This window comes from Monodelphis domestica, chromosome 2 (assembly GCF_027887165.1).
Source record: "Monodelphis domestica isolate mMonDom1 chromosome 2, mMonDom1.pri, whole genome shotgun sequence".
In the NCBI taxonomy this organism is placed as follows: domain Eukaryota; kingdom Metazoa; phylum Chordata; class Mammalia; order Didelphimorphia; family Didelphidae; genus Monodelphis; species Monodelphis domestica.
Window position 1 is genome coordinate 409,793,681 of NC_077228.1, and position 26,429 is coordinate 409,820,109.

Below are 26,429 nucleotides of genomic sequence, written 5' to 3' on the forward strand. Positions count from 1 at the left end.
TCCACTGCCTATCCTTTACCACCCTTCTGCCTTAGAATCAATATACAGCATTAATTCTAAGACAGAAGGTAAGGGTTAAGAAAAAAAAAACATGCTAACAAGCAGAGAGCTATTCAGAAATGGAATAGGCTATCTTCTAGCTCTTTGCATTTGTAAATTATATAAAAATTATGTTAAATATTTTTGAAATTTGAACATTTGCAAAAAAGACCAGAATCATCCCAAAACATTTCAATTTAAAACTATGAATGTATTTTGCAAATTGTTTTCAGTATGTTGGAAACTGTTTATATGACTGAATTTGGGATTTTAAAAATAAAAACATTATCTAGATCAAAGCTATTATATACTGAGTATCTAAAACCTTGATTTCCATTAAGGTATAAGTCATACTTAATCAGGTCATTTAAATAGTAGTAAATAATTTATAAGTACCATAAGATCAATACATCACTTCAAAATTACCATTGCTCAAAATAATTCCTCAGATCAAAATATCTTGAGCTATACACTTTTTTAAGGTTATTTCCTAAATAAAAACCACAAGTAGGCGTTTTCCAGGTAAGTACAACTTCTTGCCACTATTACTTTTTCTGTAAGTTTCAATCTGTCTGTACACATATGAAAAAAAGGATAAGATTTTTAAAGCTTTCAAAGAACTTGAGAGTTAAGTTTCAAGGGAAAGCTACCTCTTCAAATGTGAAATTATTTTATTTTATCTAAACTTTTAAATTCCTGTTATAAGAGTCAGATTCAGAAAACATGTCTGCCAGAAGCTCCTGAGAATAAACCCCTTTCTTCAAAAATTGGTCTACATTCAATTAAAGAAAAAGAAATGGAAAGAATTAAAATAGGCAATGAGGAAACTAAACTATAATTCTGCATATGATAGCACAGTTAAGAGAATCCTATGTAATTAACTAAAAAGCTGGTGGAAACAATAAACACAACTTTAGCAAAGTTATAGGATACAAAATAAATCCACATAAAACATCAGCAATTCTATATATTTCCAACAAACAGCAAGAGTTAGAAAGAGACACTCCATTTAAAATCACTAAATATAAAATATTAGGAAATATATCTGCCAAGACAAACATAGGAATTGTTAGAACAGAACTACAAAACACTTTTCACACAAATAAAGCTAGATCTAAACAATTGGAAAAACTAATTGCTCATGGATAGGATGAGCTAATATAATAAAAATTACAGTCCTACCTCTATTAATCTACTTATTTAATGACATACCTATAAAATTACCAAAAAAAAAAAATTTATAGAACTAGAAAAAATAATAACAAAATCTATCCAGAAGAATGAAAAAATCAAGAATATCAAGGAAAATAGTGAAAAAAAAATTGTGATGGACTGTGGCCCAGAAGTGCTAGATCTTAAAACTGTACTATGAAGCAGTAATCATCAAAACAACTTGGTACTAAGAGATAGAAGGGTGGATCAATGGAATAGATGAGAGGTAAATGACCAGCTATCTATTAAACCCAAACATTCCAGCTTCTGGAATTAGAACTCACTATTTGACAAAAACTACTGGGAAAATTGGAAAACAGTATGGCAAAAATTAGATTTAGATCAATATCTCATATGACTTAAACATAAAGAGTTATAAGTAAATTAGGTGAACTTAAAATACTTTACCTGTCAGACCTATGGAGAAGGTGTGAAGGGGAATTCTTTATTCTTTTTGTCTATTTTGAGTTAACACTAACCTAAGTACCACTACTTAGTACCTCATCAGACACTAAGATTGTTTGCAAGTCATTTGCTAACATGGGTAACAATTCGATCACTCAGGAAATTGTGAATCCTTTTGATAAAAGAGTTTAAACCTACAGAGGATGAGAAGTGGATCCCGCAAGACACTGGTCCCCCAAATCCCCCAGCAGTGCTAGACAATTTGAAAGCTGTGACTGGCCCCTGTGAAGAGGGGAAGAGACAAGAAGTTACTTAAAAAGCCTTGAATATCTAGGGCTAGACATCAGCTCTTCACTCAAACTGCCTCTTGAAGGGAACTTGGGTGAGTAAATAGCTGGCTTTCCTTTCCTGACTTCTGAAGAGAGATTAATTCTGGTCGAGGGTTAACAAGTCGTGCTGGGCTAAGTTGAGCGCCAGAGCAATATTTAGTGTGATAGGATAAATACCTCTTCTACCCTCTTTTTGTATTTCTCAACTTTCACTCTCTCCATCTATTTTGTAAATAAAAACTATTGAAAGTCATTTTGACTTGAGCTATATTTTAAATTGGCAATCACCATATTATTTATAATTTTCATATATTTTAGTCAAACCCTTAATTTTAATTCCTTACAAACGGAAGAATTTATGACCAAATAAGAAATAAAGAACATCACAAGATGTAAAATGAATAATTTTGATTATATTAAATTTAAAAGGTTGTATACAAATAAAACCAATGCAACCAAGATTAGAAGGGAAGTAACAAACTGAGGGGAAAATTTTATACCAAATTTCTCTGATAAAGGCCTAATTTCTCAAATATATATATAAAGAACTAAGTCAAATTTCTTAGAAATCAAGTCATTCCCCAATTGACAAATCATCAAGGTATATGAACAGGCAGTTTTCAGATGAAGATATCAAACCTATTAATGATCATTTGGAAAAAAATGTTCTAAATCCCTCCTGATCAGAGAAATGCAAATTAAAACAATGCTAAGGTACCACACCTCATAACTATTAGGTTGGTCAACATGGCGGTAAAGGAAAGTGGTAAATGCGAGAGGGGATGTGGCAAAATTGGGACACTAATGCATTGCTGTTGGAGTTGAGAATTGATCCAACCATTCTGGAAGGCAATTTGGAATTATGTCCAAAGGACTTTAAAAGAATGCATGCCCTTTGATCTTGCAATACCACCACTAGGTTTGTAACCCAAAGAGATTTTTTTTAGATGAGAAAGGATCTGTTTGTACAAAAATATTTATAGCTGTGCTTTTTGTTGTGGCAAAAAATTTGAAAATGTGGGGATGTCCTTTGGGAAATGGCTGAACAAATTGTGGTATATAATGCTGATGAAATACTATAATGCTGATGAAATACTATTTTACTATAAGGAATGATGAACTGTTTTATTTCTTAAAGAACTGGAAAGACCTCCATGAACTGATGAGGAGTGAAACAAGCAGAAGTAGGAGAACATTGTACACAGTAACTGAAACATTGTAGTATAATCACATGTGATTGACTTTACTACTAATAGCAATGCACTGATTCAGGACAATCCTGAGAGACTTACAAGAAAGAATGCTTTCCATATCTACAGAGAGAATTGTTGGAGTAGAAATCCAGAAGAAATATATGATTTATCACTTGCTTATTTGGGTATATAATTTGGGGTTTCGGTTTTAAAAGATCATTCTGCCCACTAGAATTGCTTGGTAACTCCAGGAGTGGGGAGGGAAAAAGGGAAGGAGACAAAATGAATCACCTAACCATTAAAAAAAAATTGGTCTAAATAACATAGCTTATATGAAAAACATCAGTCAATAAACATCTAAAAGCTTAATATGTGCCAGGCACTGTGCTAAGTGCTGGGGATACAAGGAGAAACAGACCCTGCTCTTAAGAAACTCAAAATCTAATGGAGGGACACAATCTGAAAAAAATATCTACAAATAATTTACAAACTAAATATTAAGTGATCAACAGAGAGAAGCCATTAAAATTAAGAGGAATCATCAAAGGTTTTCTGTAAAAGGTGGGATTTTGTAGCTGGGCCATGAAGGATGCCAGGGAATCCAGTAGGCAAAATGAATAAGAAGATCACTTGGGGGATTAAGGGTTGGCAAGCTAAAAACATAGTCAGAGGATGAAATAGTAAGGAAGTCAGTGTCACTAGTTCTAAGAGCACATGGGAGAAGAGGTTATAGATAATGAAGAACTTTGAATACCAAGTAGAATATTTTATGTTTAATCCTGGAGGTGATGGGAAGTCACAGAAGTTGATTGAATGAGAAAGTAACATGGACAGACCTGCACTTCAGAAAAATTACTTTGATGACTGAATGGAAAATAAACTGAAATAGGCAGGGACTTGTGGAAGACCAACCAATAATCAAGCTACTGAAATCATTCAAGTATAAGAGAAACTAGGACCTGTTACCAGGACAATCAAGCAGGATACCTTTCTTTCCTCTTCTATGAGAGTGTCCCTCAAACACATAAAGACATCCACTAAAGACAGTTACTATATTTTACTTAAGTCTTTTCTTCTCCATTTTAAATATTCTTAATTCCTCCAACCAATTTCTCTATGGGAACAATGTAAGGCCTTTTATCAATTAATTTTACAGAAATTCAGACCAGACAAGCAATTTATATGAGGACATATACAGCACTACATAATTGCATAACCTAAATTCATACCCACATCTAATATTTCCCAATCTGAAGCACTAATTTAATAATAGATGGCCACATTTCTCTTCTCTTTGTGCATGTTTTTATCTTTTCCCCACTGATTACCAGCACACCAATTCCAGAAGTACTGTATATACAGTATATCAATTGGACATTAATTATAATTATTAATTATAATGAGTTAAATGTTATTTAGCTCAAAAAATCAAGAACATAGAACTCATTTTACAGATTTACAAAACTGTTGAGAGGTTAAGTGACTTGCTCAAAGTGGACAAAGCCTTTCTTCAACATCCTCTGGGAAACCAGTGTTATTTATAGAATATGATGTCACATTTTATATATATATATATATATATATATATATATATATATATACAGCTGCATGCATAAACTCACTATAGGGATAGTAATGTCCTTATATATATAGTGGGGAAGTTTCATAGAGACTCAGGTTTAGGGACGGAAAATAATGAGTTTCATTTTGGAAATTTTAAATTTGAGATGCTGATAGAAAACCCAGATAGAAATGTTCAGGAGGCAGTTTATGGAATGCTAGTCAAGAGAAATATTTCATACAGATTTGTAAAACTTGAAATCATCTACATACAGCTAAATAACTCCACTGGGGTTATTGAGATCACCAAACAAAGAATAAAGAATGTTAAGAGAATAGAGGACCCAGGAGAGGTTTGCCCCTCCTTTCCTATTCACATCTGCCACATTTAGAAGGTAGAAGATAAATAAGGACCTAGCAAATGAAACTAGAAAGTAACAGATTAGGTAGAAGGAGAAACTGAATAACATAGGGTCATGGAAGTTAAGAAAAAGTATCCAATAAGAAGGGAAACAGGATAACGTCAAAAAAAAAGTGAAGACCTAGTAGAAAGATGACTAAGGAAAAGCATTCAGAATACAGCTCTAGGCAAAAATTTTATTAGCAAAAGTTTTTGAGATTGAACTAAATAAGGGGAAAGGTTTGACTGTTTTTCTACCATTCCTCTTCAATCTAATTCAATAGCTAACTTTTCCACAAAGCTTTCCCCATCTCTCAGTTGATAAGTTTCTTTTCTACTATTCTACGTTATTTTTTTTGTCTTTAATATATTCACTTAAATGGCATTAAAGTTTATTTTTTATTAAACCCTTACTTTCTGTTTTAGAAGTAATACTAAGTATCAGTTCCAACTAAGGTAGAAAGGAAGGGTTGGGCAACTGTGGTTAAATGACTTGCCCAGGGTCACAGCTAAGATGTATTTGAGGCTAGATATGAACCCTGAATGTCCTTTCTCTAAGTCTAGCTCTCTAACCACTGAGTCACCTAGTTGCCCCCAGCATAAAAAGTTTTACAGAGATTTTTTTCTTAAAAAAGATATTGAAGGTATTATTAGCATTTTAAATAATAAAGGGAAGAGAGAGGTTCTATGACTTGGTCACACAGCTAGTAAGCTGCTAGTATATGGAAAAGCTGGGTGCTGTGACTAATGTATTAACATTCTTTCTACAATGCTCTTCTCTATCATGCTTACCATTTATCATTACTAGTGTTATATGTTACATTTATATTCCTACTAGACTGTAAGCTCCATGAAAGCAAGAACTTTATCTAAATTTTAATTTCTTCTCCAGTGCTGTGCATAGAATTGACATTTACAAAATATTTGCTGGATTATTTTTTTTCCATTCTACTGGAATGAGACATTAACATTGTGAGGTCCACAGCCAGAAGGAAATAAAGTTTCTAAAAAATTTAAAATGACACTGCTTTGATGACAAAGAAGCATTATAATTTGAATGAAGTCCCACAAAAAGGAAGGACAATTAAAAAGTCTATTTTGCATGTGCAAATGAGATCAAGTTGAACATACAGAATCTCCTAAAAATTACAATCTAATCCAACCATTCAGAAGAACAATTTGAAGCTATGCTCAAATGACTCTAAAATTGTGCATGCTCTTTGGTCCATCAATATCATTACCAGATCCATATGCCAAAGAGATTAAAAGGGGGGAGGGGAAACAAAACCTATTTGCACAAAAATATTCACTGCAGCTCTTTTTGTGTTAGCAAAGAACTGGAAATTTTGCAGTTGTCCATCAATTGGAGAATGGCTAAACATGTTGTGGTATAAGATAGTGATGGGATACTACCATACTATATAAGAAATGACAAGCAGGACGATTTCAGAAAAATCTGCAAAGGCATGAACTGAGGCAAAATGAAGAGAGTAGAACTGGACAAACACTGTACACAATGACAGCAATATTGTTGGGATTTTTTTTTTAAACCCTTACCTTCCATCTTTGAATCAATACTGCGTATTGGTTCTAAGTCAGAAGAGTGGTAAGGGTTAAGCAATGATGGTTAAGTGACTTTCCCTAGGTCATATAGCTTTGAAGTATATGAGGTCTGATTTGAAGCCAGGACCTACTGTCTCTAGGCTACCTCTCAACCCATTCAGCCACCTAGCAACAGCAATATTTCCTGATGAACAACTGTGAATGATCTAGTTATTCTCAGCAATGCAGTGATTCAAAACAATTTCAATTCCAGAGACTCGTAATGAAAAATGCCGTTTGTCCTCCAAGAAAGAACTGGAGTCTGAATGCAGACTCTAAAATACTATATTTAATTTTCCCTTCTCTTTTCTTTTTCACTTGAGATCTCTTCCACAAAATAATATGAAAAAAATGTTCTAGCTGATTGCACATATAAAATCTATATCAGATTGCTTACAGTCTCAGGGAGGGTGCAGGGAAGGCAATAAGTAAGTGAGGGCAATAAGGGAGGGAATTTGGAATTCAAAACTTAAAAAGAATATGAACTTTAAAAATTGTTTTTCCAGTTAATAGGGGAAAAATAAAATATTTTTTAAAAATAAAAAAATGAAATTTCCTGAGAATATATACTTTTTTAAAGTACTACTTTTCTGAGGAAGCATTTAAAGATGCATGAATATAGTATCACATGTATGCATATAAAAACAAGTTATGATGTTTAAGTGTATATCGGCATAGAACCCTTATAATACATAAATTAGTTAACAAATTACCAAGAATTTTCTGCAATATAAAAAATATTTTTTAAATCTTCTCTTCACTAGAAGGCATAATGAATCCCATAGTCAACTGGAATGTCTTTTTAATATTAAAGGAATATCTATTATTACATTTAATAATATTTTATTATTTTTGACTAAAATAATGAAGGATAAACCAAACCAAATCAAATCAACAATAAAACCCCATATTATTCAAGAGCTATTGGGCGATTTCTTCCTCTTTTTCTTAGCTTTGAAATTTCTAGAAATAATCTACACTTACTGCTACCGCTTCCTGATCACCCATCTTCTACTCAACCCTTTTTTCTATATTCCCGTAACTACTGAAATTGCTCTTTCAAAGATTAATAAATGGCCTAACTGCCAAACATAATGAATTTCCACAGTCCTCATTCTCCCTGATTTTCTTTTGGAGGCACTAATATTACTTATTCTCCGTGGGCTTCCATGGTACTGGACTGGACTAGTTCTATGGTTAACTATTCCCACTCTCTCTCTTACAATAACAACATTCCTCCTCTCCAAGCTTCTTAAATTAAGATAGTTCTGTCATCACTACTTTTAGTAAAAAAAACAGTATCACACAATCTTTGGAAGATTCACAGGATCACTAAAAGAAAAGATCTTAGTAAGTTATTTAGACCAACTGTTTTATTTTACAGATGAGGAAACAAACTCAAGTTTGTGACTTGCCCAAGGCACCTGATTAAGTAGGAGTCTTGTGAGAAAGAGAAGAATGAGAACAGAGGGTTCAGAAAAGAATAGAAATATTTAATAAAGCTATGTATCCTCTGAAAAAAGATAATGACCTGAATAAAACAAAGATGGAACAATTTCAAACCAAAAGCAAGATAAGTTTGAAAGAACTGAATGAAGTCTTTAAAAAACAATTGACCTTAAAGAAACTTTGGTGAGACAATATAATCATTGGCTTCCACAAAAATACAATTTTTAAGAAGTCTAAGATGGTATTATTCAGGAAATCATACTAGGATATGTAGATTTCCAAAAGAATACAAAATGCAGATTTACAGAACCCACAGGATTGCTGTCACAAAGGAATACTAAGTTTAAATCATCTAGAAATATAGTTAATAAATTCAGAACTTACAAATAAATCACTCTTCTACACTTTTATGTATTAAATACATATGTATGCAAATGTTTAAGTTATACCTTTAACAGGATCAGACTTTTAATCATTCCACAAACAAAATCCAAAATGAGTAGAGCCTCTGAAATGTAAATTTGGGAAGAAAGGGAAAAAAAAGGAAAGAAAAAGGAGACAGAGTAAAGAAGGACCTTAAATATAATCAAGTCTAACTACAAGGAAAAACATAAATATATTTGTAATTGGAGAAATAACTAATACCTATGGGGTGCAAAATGAAGATGGTGATGGCCCTGCTATGCCTCTGCCCTGGTCAGACCAGATATAGATCATCATGTGTCAGCAGCAACATTTTGGGAAATGTGCTAATAAGAAGAGTGGTACAGTAAAGTGAAGAAATGGATTTGGTATAATGGACTTGGAATCAGCTCCTGATAAGTCACTACCTACCTATATGATAATATACAATTTATTTATCTGCAAAATATGTTTAATTTGAATCTAAATTAGCACACATCAGCAAAATGATAGAACTGGAATGTTGGATCTTTAAGGTCCCTTCTAAATTCTCAGTCCTAAGATTCTATAAATTGGAAAAATGACCAAAGGAGGGCAACCAAAGTGGCCAGGAGTAGAGACTATCAAACAAAGACTGGTAAAGATTGACATGATCAAATTCATGTGGAAGAAGGTAAAAAATGTCTTCTTGGCCACAAAAGGTAATGGGTGGAAGTTACAGGGAAGTAGGTTTCAGATTAAAATAGGAAAAATATATTACAATTAGAACTCTTAAAGAAGAAAGATATCATTTTCCATCATTAGTTTCCCATCATTAGTCAAGTACGTAGGAATTTCAAAATCATTAGATTTAAAGGGAGAGTGGATGTCCAGTAGTAAGGATGCTTTGATGGAAGTTCATGCTTCAGTTATGGATATAAATGATCTGTGAAGTTCCTTCCAACTAATTCTATCATTCCATGATTCTATCTTGGGAAACAAATAGTAGTCACTGAGCATGCTCCAGGTTTTGTCACTTGGGACAGCATTACACCTTTTTCGAAAACCTGTAAAATGAGGGAGTTGGACTAGATCAGATATTTCAAATACCCAAGTCAAGGCCAATGAACTTTTTGCACTCCCCCTTCCCATAAATATATGTCTACTTGACTATGTGACAGTATCTGCAAAGGGGAAAAAAAAAGATAAAAGTAGAGCAAATAAACTTAAAACTCTGGAATCTATATTGAAGGCCATTTAACTAAATTATCTACAAAATTCTATGCAGTTATTTTAAAATTTATGACAATGCAACTAGAAATAGAGGTGACAATATTTTACAGATACCAACAACGCAGGAAACATTTTTAATTCTGTGGTACCTTAATTTTGCAAATATTGGACTCCTTAGGGTTTTGTATAGAGAGGATGCCTTACTTAGTTAGTTTCAGGTGTAATCATTTCCCAATTCAAACTATCCAAATTTTCTGTAAGTAGAAATGGCATATCCATACTATTTCCTCCAAAATCCTCATTCAAATTCTAATCAGCCCATTTGTAAAAAGTACTTCTATCTTATAACCCATTTTTATATGCCAATTTGGAAATCTTACTATCAATATTCCTTCTGGCTTAAATTTTCAATAAAATTCCATCCATCTCTATACTTTAACCAAAACTTAGTTCTGAGTGGCACAAGTTGTTATAATGCTCCCTAATAGAAGTTAATCCTCTTATGTGCAAAACTGCAAAGGGCTACAAGGATAGGTAGACATAGACCAACATCTCACAATGATATTTTATGTTTTAAAGTCCACACAATTCATGTAAACTAATCTCTCCCTATCTCCCACAGTTGTCTTACTGAGCTCCAGATGACTCTCCCAGACTATCTAAGTGAATTAACAGCTGGAACACAGTCTTCCTTCCATATTCCCTGCTATCATCCTTAGGAATATCAATATTCATGTTGATAATTAATCTAATAAACTAATCTTAGTTTTTTAACCTTTTCAACCACAACAAAAAAGTGCTCTCCTTACTAGGACCAATTTTGGGTATAGTCTCATTAGATTTCACTGTCTACTAGAGTACTACTCTGACTAAAGTCAGAAAGAACCTTCAGGGTTATCTTATCCAACCTGTATCCATTCTTTCTAGAACTCCCCAGATAATCAACTAGTATTTGCTTAAAAACCTCCAAGGAGAAGAAACTAAATATATTCTAAAGATATCCATTCCACTTAAAAAGATTTTCCTTACATATGAGCTAAATTTTCCTCTCCCATTTATTATTCTTGGACCCTATAGGGCCAAGCCGAAGGGGACAACCATTATTCCACATGGGAGCCCTTTAAGTACGCAAAAATCACTGTCATATTTCCCTTATGTCTTTTCCTTCCAAGTTCTTTCAATTCATCTTTGAATAGCAGGGCCTCTAATCCTTTCATCATTATTATAGTCCCTCTATTTACATTCAAGTTTATTAACTCCCTTAATAAAACATGGCACCCCAAACTAAAGACAATACTTTATATATGATCTGAGCAAGACTGAGTACAATGGGACTATCGCCAACCTCATTTGAACAATGTCTGTCTTAATACAATTTAGAAAAGAATTTCTATTTTTATTCTTATGTTACACTATTAACTCATTTTGAGTTCACTAATTCCAGTCCTTTTCCATATAAAGTATCTAGAAACATCTCCCCATTCTATGCTTGAAAAGATATTTTTAAATCTTTTAAATATATTTTTAAAAAGATATGCTTAACCCAAATACTAAATTGTATATTTATTCCTATTTTCTTTTTTTTAGATTCATCTCAATATTCCAGTTTATCAAGATTGTCTTATTTCCCAACTGTTATTTCATGTATTAGCTATTCCACCTGGCCTCATACCTTTGGCACATCTGATATGCATGCCATCTGTACCATTATCAAAATCATCAATAAACATGTTAAAGAGAACAAAAGCCAACACACAGATTCCTAAGGGACTCCATTATATCTGTCATTCCAAGTTGACATCAAACTGTTAAAGGCTATTCTTTTGAGTTCTTTTCCATAAAGATCAAATAAGAGGCTTAGTAAATACTAAATGCTTTGCTAAAATCAATTTATATTGTATATTACATTCTGTAAAAATTAAATTTTGTCTCTAGTAATAAAAGTACTATATTGTTATGAAGTTTATTAAAGATTATTAGAAATCAAGGATACAAAATAATAAACCATTCACAGCTTACTCACTACATTTTGCAATGTCCAAGTAGAGCAGTGGTTCTCAACCTTTCTAATGCCATGACCCTGCAATACAGTTCCTCATGTTGTGGTGACCCCAAACCAAAAAAATTATTTTGGTGGCTACTTCAAAACTGTAATTTTGCTAGTTATGATTTGAGAATATAAATACCTGATATGCATTATGTATTCTCATTGCTACAAATTGAGAGGTTGACAACCACTGTAGTAGAGGAAGAGGCTCTTGGGAGGCAGAGAGCCCATTAAATACTAATCATGATCTCACCCAGGTGGAGACTCAGGTGAGATTATAGGGAATTCTGGGAAACACCAAGGACTTCTGGGGATTGAAGTCTGGGGTTCAAATCTCCATTTTTACAATTCCTATGATCTAACTATCTATTAACCATATTTTAAAGACAAATGATACTAGTTTGGAATGTCTTCCTTGATGAAGCCACATTGCTTTTCCTACACATCATTTCCTTTCTAAGTGGTCACAAACTTAATTTAATAAAATACTCTACAGATTTGCTGAGAATTAACGATCACCAACCTAAAGTATATAGCATCAACTTTCTTTTTTTTTGAATATTGCAAAACATGTCTCCAATTTCACAACATTTCTCATGGTTGGTTCCCTGGTCACAAATACCAGCTATTTCAGGAACTCATAATATAATTATTTTCTACACAGAGAGATGAGGTCATTGAGAGAATCTAAGTGTTCTCTTATCAACTCTCCAGATTATGTTGGGTTTCAACTTCCTACCAAATAATCTCCAAAAAGCATTATCCTTGGGAGGGAGGACAAACACAATGAGTTGGCTAATTCTGTATACTCTTCATCAATTACTGTTCCATCCAGTTCTATTCTTTCTTTGCTCTTTCTTTCATCCTCAAAATTTGAAGTCAGAATCACAGTTCAAACCTGGAAGAAAACTTTAGAGGTCATCTAGTCCAGTCCCCTCATTTTACATATGAGGAAAATCTTTCCAATTCATTTTTCCCCCCTTTCACTCTACTGAAATTGCTCTCTCAAAGGGTCAGAGAAAAAAGGGACTTGCCCTTCTTACTTACATGAGTTAAGTAGCAGTACCAGGCCTGAAACCCAAGTTCTCTAACTCAATATCCAGAATTCTTTCCCTGGGCCACTCAACTTTCCAAAAAACAGCTCTCAGATGACCCTGGCCAAGGTTATTCCTAGCAGCCCACCTGTTAAGTCTTTTTTTTCCTAAGCTGAATGAAAACCAAGGTTTCCAAGTCTTTCTTGTACTTGCATCCCATATTAGCCTCAATTATTAAGAACAATAGAATACTCCATATTATTCTTACAAAACCATAATGCTCTTTTTCAATGCAATGTCTTTTTTAATGGTGTGGGCCAATAAGTTCCTTTTGCTTTCACATCAGTCTTTTCTCTTTAATTAGCATTCTTTTTCTTCCTCATTGGAATCATTTATATTTTTAGAATAGCTACTTCATACTTCTTGACTTGTCAGATTTACCCTTTAAAATCTTGGTTAACTTCTTTGTTACCTATATATTTTGCATCTGTATTGCTGGTTCTTTGCTTAGATAGTCACATAAGAATAGTGACTAATCATCTCTACTGAATCCTTTTTCAAGTTGTATGTATTGCTTTCTATTATCATATAAGTTCACAGATATATTTGGATAATTTTCTTTCTTGCCACCCATTTTCAATTTAACCACTTGAATTAAATTAGCAAGAATCTAAGAAAATGTGCTTTCACCAATACTTAGATATACTTTGTATATACTTCATCCCAGTAGCACAGTGCAATGGAAAAGAGCATTGAACATGGAAATCACAGTGTATAATACCTATGTGACACTGGGGAATTCAGTTTACCTCTCTGGGTCTCAGATTTATTTGTAAAAATCATGGTGATTGGGGGTAGGGGGATGGGCTCAAGAGCAGATTAGATGATTTCTCAAGTTCCTTCCAACCCTCAATTTATAATCCTAAGAAATCTGACCAAGAAACCACCTTATTTAAATAGTGGTTCAAAAATAACAATTCCATTCTTATACCTAATCTTATGAACCACCTTCACACTTTCAAAAACCTCTCTCTCTTCTAATGCCTCTATCTACAATGAGCCACAGTGACTAAATCATAACTGACAGTTCTCTGAAGACTCTTTCAAATATCCAAGTTTCCTTCTAACCTTGAAGAAAATATATACCTATTATTTATGGCATATCAACAAAGAGTCACCTTGGTATACCTCAGTAAGGAGCCAATAATAACCAACACTCACCTCTTTTTCTGCTGACAATTGCCATATGACCTCTCTCCTGATGGCAACTGTAGATCCACATCACCATTCCTTGAATAAAAAGCTTCTTCCTGAGAAGGTCCAGTTCTCCCCTTTAAGGAAAGGACTTCATATCAATTACTTAGCTGCAAATATGTAGTGGTCCTTTCTTCCTCATTTGCCATATTTTTCCACCATCTGATCTATAGACACAAGTTAGTATTATCCTCATCCTTGGCAGAGGTTTCAGAATTTTCTCATTTCTTTCTAAAACACATTATTTTCTCTGAACCCTTAAGTACTGAAACATTCTTACAAGACTTTTATCCTCTCTTTTAGATGGCAGATCAATTTGCTCTTTGACTATGGATAGCTATTCTTATGTTGGCAGAAGTATAGTGTAATTTCTGCATATCGGTATAAAATTCCGTTTTTTCACCCACATGTTGTATCCTTAATCTTTTGGGATTCGTGCTAATAGCTTTCCATAATGTTTCCATTTATCAATTAACAAGTATTTTTAAAATCCCTACTATATTCCAAGCATGAGGGATTTATTCCTTAGGATAACACTGAATTTTGAGATATTATTGTTGAGACTTTCCCACCCACATTAGAGAAATTTAGTCTGTTACCTTTATTTGCTGAGCAATTACATCACCTATCAAGCTTTAATGAAAACAGAAGGATCCTTCTAGAACTCAAAACAGATGACAGTACTTTCCTACTAAATAATTACTTTATCCACATCCTCCTAATTCTTCTGTTTCTCTAGTATTTCCTTCATTGGACCCTTCATACATTTCCTTATTTCTTAATGTGAGTATTCCTCTACACTTTCCACTATCCCCTCTCACTTAGCAATTATATCTACTCTCAGAGCTTTAACTATGCTTCTCTTCAAGTCAAATTTAAAATGTGACCCTGATTCTACTCTGAGCTTCAGATCAACATTTAAAAAAATAAGGAGGAACTGGAAAGATATCAAGAATGACTAAGAAAGATAGTGGAAGAGTTAGAGATCATACTAAAATTTTTTTTTTAAAAAAGGTAGACATTCATCCTGAAGAAAAAGGAGTAAAAGGAAATACAGCATTTTTTTCAAGTATGTAAAGGCTATTCCATGAAAAGCTTATGTGTTCTCCGTGGTTCCAGAGAGAAGAATTAGAAGTATATTGTGAAGGGGCAGCTGGGTAGATCAGTGGATTGCGAACCAGCCCTAGAGACGGAACATCCTAGGTTCAAATCTAGCCTCAGACACTTCCCAGCTGTGTGACCCTGGGCAAGTCACTTGACCCCCATTGCCTAGCCCTTCCCACTCTTCTGCCTTGGAGCCAATACACAGTATTGACTCCAAGATGGAAGGTATGGGTTAAAAAAAAAAGAATTGTGAGTAGAATGGCAGATTTAAGCTTTAAAGAAAAATTTTATAATAATTAGAGCTTTCCAAAGTGAATGGGATGCCTTGGAAAGTAGTGAATTTTTTTTTTTCTCAGAGGTCTTTAAATATAGGTTGGATAATTGTTAGAGAAGTTGAAACAACAGGTTGTATCACAAGATATGATGTCTATAAGGATCATGGGAAGGGAGAAGTTGGATAAGAAGATGGTTTTTGAGAATGTTTGGATATCTCAATCATGATTTAAATATATGAATTATAGGTACCTTGACAGGTGTTTATACTGCATGTGACAAGTACAAGTAAGCATATATTTAGCTGGAGTAATAAAAATGTCTTAACTGAAAAGGTAAGTAGAAGGAAAAGAGTGCCTATGTAAATCCATCAGGTTAAATACCATGTAGAATAGCTATGATGTAAGAAAAACGAGAAATCCAGAAGTTCATAAGAAACAGTATAAAAAAAAAAAAGTCAGTAATCAATACTATGACCAGGACTTTAGGATTACAGATCCTAAAAGAGTTGGGAAAGACCTTAGAAATCAACTAGTCTACTGGTCTGCACCATCATCCCACTTCTAACACCCCACTCCTTGTCCCATTTTACAGATGTCACAAAGTAAAAGCAAAATGAACTAAGTGTCCTGGTGCAAGAAGGAAAATTTGTTCTCATAGATACATCAATGACATTTGGATTAAGACCCATGACTATAATACATTCTAAGAAAAATCTAACTTTGCTCAAGAAAAACCAAATCAGTAAAAGGAGTTGAGGGGGAGGATGAAATAAACCTTTTAAAGATGTAAACCACAATGAATAGACATCCTGTCTTGGAGTCCGAGTGACTTGGATTCAAGTCCTATCTACCACATTCTAGTCATGATTCTGGGAGATGTTTAACCTATAAGTCTCAGACAATTCTCTGGGACTGTGACAAAAATGGAGTTTCCACCTCAAGAGTTCTCTACACCAAAACAATCATGATCAAGGTTGGAAAAGAAAATTAGTAAATCCAGTCTAATCACAGTGGTTCAGTTTTTGTTTTGTTTTGTTTTTTTCCAAATGGAAAAAGGCCTCATGAAACAAACACTGACTTTAAAAATCAGCACAAAAGTATATAAGCACCATTCTCTGGTATTAATTACATATGTAATCAACAGGTTTTAATTCATACTATAAAGAGTAATGGCATCTTTTAACACATTTTTTACCGCCAATGAATTATTAACCTCCCTTCCTATGTCTCTGCATAAAAACATAGGAAAAGACAAGGTAAAGCTCCACATAATGGTCATGCTCCTGAACATCAGCAAAGAGTCTAGAAACTAGAGTATCAAGATGGCACTGGGGAAGAAAAAGGAATATACCATGAATAATAATCCGTGAACACAGTATAAAAATTCATTTCCTAAGCTTGTAATTAATTTCCTAGAGAATTTTTGTGCAATAATTTAAATTTGAAATACTCAGTTAAATTGATTTTTATAAAAGATATATTTTAAGGAGCCATAACTGTGTCAATGGAGCTACTCCCTCCTTTCACTAACTGATGCAGATAGTAACCCCTCCATTTCTTAGATAGTCTTTGTAAATTGTTGTGGCAGAACAAATTCATTGACTGGTGATGATCCTCTTCACACTTACCTAAGCTGATTTTCAGAAGATATATAATGTTCATCATTGGGCTGGTACTGGTACACAAAGATTTTCCAGGTTGGAAGGGCCTGTCAGGCTTTGAACTCACTCCAGTGGCATAGCTTTCAAGAAGCCAGGGTCACTCAGATGCCACAATAAGGCATTAGAATAAAGCTTTAGTAGTTAGTCCATAAAAGATGAAATCTACATATACTTTTAATATGTTAATGCAAAAAATACCATATAATAGATATCATAACAAATATACAAAAATAAATATTCTTAATTAGTCTCCCTTAAATAATACTTAAAACAATGAGATTTGAGTTTCCTTTAGAATTGCTCTCAGCTGAAGAATAATTGGATTTCTTATGAAGTAATCACTAAAAGAATATGATTAGCACAAAATTCTGGGTATCATGAACCCTACTTGGAGAGGATAAAATCTTGTACTTTCACATAAAACAAAGAGAAAATAAATTTATTTGTCAAACAGCATTGGGTTGTATACTCTTTGACTTTGCTTCAAACTAGTTTATGACCAGAAATATATACAGAAGAAAAAGAATCCTTCTGTATCTTATGTTGTTCTTGAAAAATGAAGAGACTAAATCAAATGATTTCCTGGTCTGTTCCATTTCTAAAATGTACTATTATAAGTATATAATGTTTCTTTTACAATTTTGAAATGATACTAGTTATGCTAGTTTGAGGTGTTCCATTTCCTTGAATTAATAATTTTAATATATTGTTTGACATATATTGAGACATATAGTTAAATTAAGGTACAATCACTTAAAAAATTAAGCAGTTTACAAATTTTCTTTAACCCTCAAGATAATTTGTATCACACTAAATTTCAAAGTGGAATGGTAATCCTGTGATTAAAATAAAACATGATAAAGGGAATGTTTCTAATTGCTAACATAATTTTGAAATAAATTGGAAAAAATGTAAAATAAGGACAAAAAAGCATTCTATTAAAGTGCTATCAGTAACCACTGTAGTCTTTAAAATTTAATAGTAAATTATCCTTGGAAAAAAGAAATTTCACTAATTCAATTACAACTAACACAATGACAAACTAAATTATGCAATATCTATAATACTGAGCTTTCAAAATCTAAGATTCATACAAATACTCTGATAGTTAAGAATCCACAGCCCAAGCTCAAACATTAGGGTAACCCAACATTTATTTGAAAATTTTTAGTAACAAATTTGTAAAGTTTGTTAAGTTTGCAAAATGAGCTGAAAAAGGAAATGGCAAACTATTCCAGTATGTTAGCCAAAATAAACCCCAAACAGGATCATGAACAATCAAACACAACTGAAACAACTCAACAACAAATTTGTAAAACCTAAAATTTGTAAGTTTGATTTTATACTACAACTGTAATACCTTAAGGGATCTATGATTTCATTGATGGAGAATTCCCACCAACCAAGCACAGCCTAAACCACCTATGCCTGCTAACCATGTCAGACTCTCAGAGGTCTACTATGTAAATCCACCACAACAAATTCCCATCCAACAGCTCTCTCTCTAAAATTCTTGAGACTCTGGAGATAAAAATTGAACACACAGGTTCATTTTTTGCTATATCTCTCCCTGAAAACATTTTTTTGGTAATAAATTTTGTCTTCCATGACTTAGTCATAATCATCAGAAGAATTTTGGCTTAAGTATTTGCTATAAACCCAGAATAATGCAGGATGCTTCTAGTATAAAAACAAAAGTTTCTATCCTCAAAGAGCATATATTAGAGGGGAAACAACCTATACTCAAAATAAATACAAAATATATACAAAGTAATTGGAGAGAGAAGAGGTAAAAAATTAGCAGTATAGGAAAGTACCATGTGGGAAATCTTTCTTGATATAAATTTTGAAAAGAAGCTAAGATAGGTGAGGACAGAATGCATCCTAGGCATGGGGAAGAGTATGTGTAAATAAAGGCAGATGGGAGACTGAATGTCACATAGGAGGAATAGTAAGAAGAACCACTTGGTTAACACAGATTGTATGAAATATTAGCTAATAAGTCAAAAAAGTAAGCTAGAACCAAACTGTAAAGGGTTTGAAATACTAAAGGACTTTATATTACTTCAAAGGGTTAGTAGGGAAACATTAAAGCTTTTTCAAAAGTTAAGTGACATGTCTGGATAAGAGCTTTAAGAGAACCATTTTGGCAGCTATAATAGAATTATTTGATAGGGAAAAGCCTGGGGTTTAGAAATCAATCAGAATATTTTGCACTAGTACAGAGAAGAAATAATGAAGCTCTGAACTTGGGCTCTAGTTCTGATTGGAGAGGAAAGAATGTTTGCATGAATTGTTGTGAAGGTAGAAACAAAATATTATAACTAACCAAATACAGGACGGTGAAGTCAAAAATGATAAAATTGTTTAATTCTCTGATCTTATCATTAATATCAAATGCAATCTTTAAAAAAAGGCACATGCTCAATAAAGGCATTCATAAGTATTACAGAGAAGAATCAGCACAGGGAATTTTGTCAATCATCTCATGTAATAGGGCTACTTCCTGAAAGTGTTTTTCAAACACTGTAACACTGTAAATTAACAGGAATCTGTATAAAACTACACTGCAAAAAGATTTGTCTTTTGAATGAGAAGCAGTGCCCTTAGGTACCTCTTGCTACCTAACAAAGATCAGTTAACACTCATGAAAACAAAAATTTTTAAACCCTTATTCCACCTTAGAATCAATAATACATATTGGTTCTAAGGCAGAAGAGTGGTAAGGGCTAGGCAATGGGAGTTAATTGACTTGCCCAGGGTCACACAGCTAGAAAGTGTCTGAGACCAGATTTGAATCTAATATTCCCCCTGTCTCTAGGCCTGGTTCTCAATCCAGACAAAATTCACTGAAGAAAAGAATTCTTTACAAAGCAGAATTAGTGAAATGGAAAAGAAGGTACAAAAGCTCACTCAAGAAAATCATTTCTTAAAAATTAGAACTGGGCAAGTAGAAGCTCATGACTCTGAGACACAAAGAAACAAAATCAAAAGAACGAAAAAAAATAGAAGAAAATGAGAAATACTTCACTGTAAAAAACAATTGACCTGGAAAATAAATCGAGGAGAGATTACCTAAGAATTCTTGGACTGTCAGAAATCCATGATCAGAAAAAAAGCTTAAGTATCATCCTTCAAGAAATCATCAAGAAAAATTGTCCTCGTATTCTGGAACCTGAGGACAAAGTAGAAATAGAAAGAATGCACCAATCACCTCCCGAAAGAGATCCCAAGAGGATATCTTCCAGGAATATTACAGTCAAATTCCAAAAAACCCAGATCAAGGAAAAAACATTGCAAGTAGCCAAAAAGAAACAATTCAAATATCAAGGAGTCACCGTCAGAGCAGCATCTTCTATATTAGAGTATTAGGGGGCCTGGAATATGATATTCCAAAGGACAAAGGAGCAAGAACTTCAACCAAGAATCACTTAATATTAATGCAAAACTGGACATAATCCTTCAGGGGAAAAAAATGAGTATTCAATGAAATATTCTCATGAAAAGACAAGAGCTAAATGGAAAATCTGGCTCTCAAAAACAAGACTCAAGAGGTCATATAAAGGTAAATAGAAAAGAAAAATCAAAAGATATTCACTAAGTTTAAACTGTGCACATCCCTACATGAGGAGATAATTATTGTAACACCAAAGAACTTTAGGTGTTATTAGGGTAGTTACAAGAAGTAAATATTCAGAGGCAAGTAAGTTGAATATGATAGGATGATATAAAAAATTAAAGCATGATAAAGAGGAATGAATTGAAAGGAGAAGGGATAGACAAAAAGGGGAAAATTATTGCACATAAAGGAGGCATGAAAAAAACATTCACAATGGAGAGGAAGATGGGGGAGGTGGGATACACATGAATCTTACCTTCATCAAACTGGCTCAATGAGGGAAGTACATGCACAATCAATTGGGTATAGAGAAAGCTATCTTGTTCATCAGGAAAGTAGAAGGAGATGAGAGAAGCAAGGTGGGGCTAATAGAAAACAGGCCAAATTGAGGGAGGTAGAGATCAAACACTAAATAAGGATAAATAGGATGGAAAATAATAAACAATAATATTAGTGCAAAATTTTTTACAAGTCTCTAATAAAGGCCTCATTTCTCAAATACATAGCAAAATTGAATATATAAGAATATAAGTCATTCCCCAATTGATAGAATGATCAAAGGATATGAAACTGGCAGTTCTCAGAAAGAATTAAATCTTTCTGTAGTCATGCAAAAAAATACTCTAAATCCTTATTTAGAGAAATGCAAATTAAAACAAATATGAGGTAATAACCCACACCTATCAGATTGGCTATTATGATAGGAAAATGAAAAAACTTGGAGGGGAAATTGGAAAACTGGGATATGGCTGCATTGATAGAAGAGTTGTGAACTGATTCAGTAATTTTGGAAAGAAATTTAGATATATGCCCAAAGGTCTAAAAAAAATTATAAATACCCTTTGTCTCAGCAATGCCATTACTAAGGCTTTATACCAAAGAGATTTTTTTAAATGAGAGGGAACCCCCTAAATAAAGACATACATACATATATATATATATATATATATATATATATATATATATATATATATATATATATATATATATAAAGTAGCTCTTTTCCAAACATCTGGAAAAGTGAGGGGATACCCATCAATTGGGCGATGGCTGAATGTTATAGTATATGACTGTAATGAAATATTAATGTGCTGTAAAAACAAGCAGGTATATAGAAAAACACAGATTTAGCCAAACTGAAACAGTGTGAAATAAGCAAAACCAGGAGAACATTGTACACACTAACAGTAATACTATATATTATGAACAATTATGAAAAACAGCTATTCTCAACAATAAAATGATCCGAAACTACCCCCAAAGGACTTGTGAGAAAAAGATAATCTGCTTCTAGAGAAAAAGTACTCAGTCTGAATCCAGATCAAAGCAAACTTTCTTCATTTTCTTAATTTTTTTTTCTATTTGAGTTTCCTTCCACAAAAAAATTAATTTGGAAAATTGTTTTACATGATTGCACATGTAAAGAGGGTGGGGAGTTAAGGAGGGAGAGAATTGGAGGCTCAATATTCTTTGAAAAATGTTGGAATCTATTTTTACATGTAATTGGGGGAAATTACATTTTTTTAAAAATCAACTATTTTAGAATGTTTTTTCTAGTCTATTGTGTTAATTTAAGTATATGTACATGTATATATATCATATGTGTATGTACATATGTGAATATAAAGCAAAGATTTTGAAAGAGAGAATAATACCTAAGGGGGGAAAAACTCGCTTTATTATTCTCCCCAAAATAACAAAGAGATTATCATAACTACTAACCCATACTTAATTTCTCATCTCTACCAAAAACCTTATAAAGAATCATTTATGCACTTAAGTGCATGATGAATTAGGAATATTGATGAATATATAAGAAAACAAGCATCTTTTTACAAACAATATAACTTATTGATGTTTTACATCACCTACATTTCCCAATATATCCCCTTCTGCAGTACTCAAAACCCATAGTCCTCCACCACTGCAAAGAAAATAAATCTCATCTTTAGGTGTTAGGGTTGGTCATTTTTATTTTCCCCCAGAACTCATTTGTAATTGTTTTTGTTATTTCTATTCACATTGTTGTAGCCATGTGTGCTATTCTATGTATTGATTTTGTTCCACTTACTTCTGGTTTTACTTACTTCACTTTGTATCAGTTCATATGTCTCACCATATTTCTCTGTAATCATCATCACCATCATTTCCATAGTACTTTAAATCATGTTTTTGTTGCTGTTATTTTTAAGGCTGATTCAATTCTTTTGGGACCCCATTTGGGGTTTTCTTGGCAAAGACACTGGAGTTGTTTGCCATTTCCTTATCCAGCTCATTTTACAGATGAGGAAATTGAGGTATAAAGGGTTATGTGACTTGCCTAGGGTAACTAGTAAGTGTCTGAGGCCAGATTTAAACTCACTAATCTTCCTGACTCCAGGCCCCACACTCTATACCACCTAGTCACGCTCAGAATTATGTTTATTGAGCCATTCCCCAATCAGTGGGGAATTACTTTGTTTCCATTTCTCTGCAACTATAAAAAGTTCTGCTTAAATATTTGGTTTATAAGGTGACCTTTCTTTTTAATCATTTATCAACTTCATTATGTCTAAGCTATGGGAATCACAGAGCTAGAAGGGAACTCAATGAACTCAAGAACATCCCACACCTGAAAGGAATCCCCTCTCTAAGAGATCTGAAAAAGTATTTGTCCAGTCTCTGCTTCAAAGTCTATAATAAGGGAAAACCATCTTGAGGTAATAAATTCTACTTTGGAATAAGTTTATTTATTGGGAAATTTTTCTTACAAATCAATTCTTCTCTCCTCTCCAGGATTTTATATCCAGTTCCTTCAACCAATCTTCATGACATACTTAAGATCTTACACCAATATTGGCTGCCTTTCTCCAGATACCCTCCAAGGTTATCAACATCTTTTTTAACCTAATACCTGGAACTGAACACAGTATCTATGGCAGAGCGCAGAAGAATTAGCAACACTTTATTTCTGGAAACTATACCTCTTTTAATATATAGTATAGTACTACTGTCAAATTTATGGTTAGACTGAATATTTAATTGGTCACAAGGGATTTAATTTCTAAATTCCAAATTGAATTACTAAAGTCAAATGGAATTTATGGTAGTTTATTTTACAATAGAGGGAAGATATTAAGGAAGAGAGAAAAGGAGAGACAGAGACAGAGAGACAGAGACAGGCTTCCTCTGACCCACGTAGCAATTTCTAAGGCCCCAGACAGGGTAAAGGAGTCTCTAGAGGATGGGTCTTTCTGAGAGGCTCATACCTCCAGAAAGGGCAAGGAAGGAAGTCAGCCTTTACACTCACCACGGTGCTCGTCTAAAAGGAAAGCAGACTGAGGTCTCCCGCACTAGTTCCTCCAAGGTCAAGTTCCACAGCCAAGTGTTCCTCACTCCAAGTACAAGTGTCTCTCCTCTGTGTGTCTGTTTCCACTTTTAAAGACCTTCTTCTCTTGTGTCACTTCCCCTAAATTTAACATCTACCAATCACAGTTGTCCCTCCACTCCAGGACTGCCCACTCTTTCATATGTAGATCACAGACCTCCCACTCAATGTATGAAATGGGTGTTCACACCTCTTTGTGATTAAAATTCAAAATGGGTAGATCTCCATACTCAACTTTAAGTAATGTGCTTTACACTTTGGGGATTAAAATCTAAAAATAGACAGGATTACAACTTAATCTTCACAATCTAGGAAGAGCTAAGTACCTTCATTGTTACAATCAGAAGAGAGCCAAATCCAATCTTCAGACTACATTAGCTTTTTTGGCTTCCACATAATGCTGCTGACTTATATTAAGCTTATAGTCTACTAAAACTTCCAGGTACATGTTATGAACAAACTACACTGTAGCCTCCCTCAATTTGAGAAGTTTTTTAACCTAAATGTAAGATTTTACTAATTCTGCTAAATTTCACCTGTATTCTTCTAATAGATAATATTATTCAGCACAATATCTAGTCCTTTCTGCACTATGCTTATCCAGTGTTAACCAATTCTGCCATCCTGGGACACTTTGTCAATTAGATGAGTGTCATATATGCTTTTATACAAGTTATGGAAAAAATATTTTAAATAAGCATTAGACCAAGCACAGATCCCTTTCTGATGCTTACTACCTATTAGTGAATTAATAAACATTTATATTTAACTGAACCCACTGAGCACTGAGGATACAAAGAAAGGCAAGAATATGGTTCTTGTCTCCATGTAATTCTATTTTAATGGAGGAGAAACAACTGGCAACCTATATACATACAAGATACAAGATTTATACAGAAATCTCAGTTGGAAGGCACTAAACCTATGTTAGAAAACCTATGACATGCATGCCAGAGAAGGCTGCTCCCTTCCTCCTCTCTGTGTAACTAATGACATTTCTCACATGACCTACCTCTCTGTCTAGCAGCCCAATTGGCGCACTTCCTCCTTTCTCTGTCCTAAGGCAGGGGGTTCACTTGCAGTGTGAGGATTGTAGTTTGGGCACTTGGTCTCTAAAAAGTTCATCATCACTGCACCACACCATGTGAAAAGGAAAGTGGAGAGGGGGCACAGACCAGGAAAGGCCTTTTGCATTAGGTGGGATCTGAGTCTTAAAAGTAGAGAAGTCAAGAGACAGGTGAGGAGGGAGAACACTGGAGATAAAAGTCAGTAAAAAGGCAAGAGTCAGGAGATGGAACGTCCTTTTTGATGAAAAGCAAGAATAATGCCACTGGATTATAGAGCATACATAATGCAGTAAAGAGTAAGAAGACAGAACACAGCTAGGAGGAGACTGAAAGGGCTAGGTGAAGGTCTTTAGAAGCCAAATAATTTTACATTTGTCCCTTAAGATAACAAGTTATCACCAGAGTTTTCTAAGTAGGGAGGTAATACAGTCACTCATAACTGCACTTTAATAAGAAAATCATAACCACCTCACCTGTTCATGTGACAAAATAGTGAAAGAGAAGATAAAGAGCAAAGATGATCAAATAATGTGATAAAAAGAGATGATAGTAAGGTTTCTCCATGTGTCTTGGCAAGTCACTTAACATCCTGAATCTCAGTGACCTAGATAGAAAGGAAAATTTGAACTGGATGGTCTCTAAGGTCTTGTCTGGCTCTACATCTATGACCTTATCATCCCTCAGGTAATCTCCTCAACACTTTCTACCATGCTGACATTGAACTGTTAACAACTTCTCTTAGAGCATGGCCACTCAAACAGTCCATTTTTTTCTAAGTGTATCATTATCAGGTCAACATTTCTCCATTTTCTCCACAAGAATATGAGACAAAGTGCTTTGCTAAAAATCTAGGTAAACTGTATTTAGTTTATCCAAAAAAGAAAAAGTAGGTATGATCTACTCTTGGCATGACCTGTTATGGATGAAACCATAGTGACTCTTTGTAATTACCACTTCCCTTTCGAGTGAACTGCTGAAGTTTTCCTTATATGATGCCTAAATATGCTTCTCTGTAACTTGCGCCCAGCAATTCTATCCCAGGGGTCACAAAGAATAACTTTAATCACTCTTCTATATAACAAACAGTCCCTTAAATAATTTCAGACAGATATGACACCCAAAATCTTCTCTTCTACTGGTTAAATCGCCCAAGCTTCTCAAACCAATTCTCACATGGTCTACCATTATGAAAATTCTC

General features: G+C 33.7%; 1 protein-coding gene across 4 annotated transcripts in view; it reads right to left on the reverse strand.

The window, feature by feature from the left end:
• The window catches only part of HBS1L (HBS1 like translational GTPase), a 135,468-nt gene that overhangs the window by 73,582 nt on the left and 35,457 nt on the right, over window positions 1–26,429 (reverse strand). Inside the window, exon 1 of one of the 4 annotated variants that reach the window (XM_056818835.1) lies at window positions 17,146–17,344. The exons of the other annotated variants lie outside the window; for them this stretch is intronic. Within the exon in view, the coding sequence (XP_056674813.1) occupies window positions 17,146–17,182 (37 nt within the window). The 5' untranslated portion in view covers window positions 17,183–17,344. Of the gene's footprint in view, window positions 1–17,145; window positions 17,345–26,429 lie in introns of those variants that run through there. 4 annotated transcript variants of the gene reach the window in all.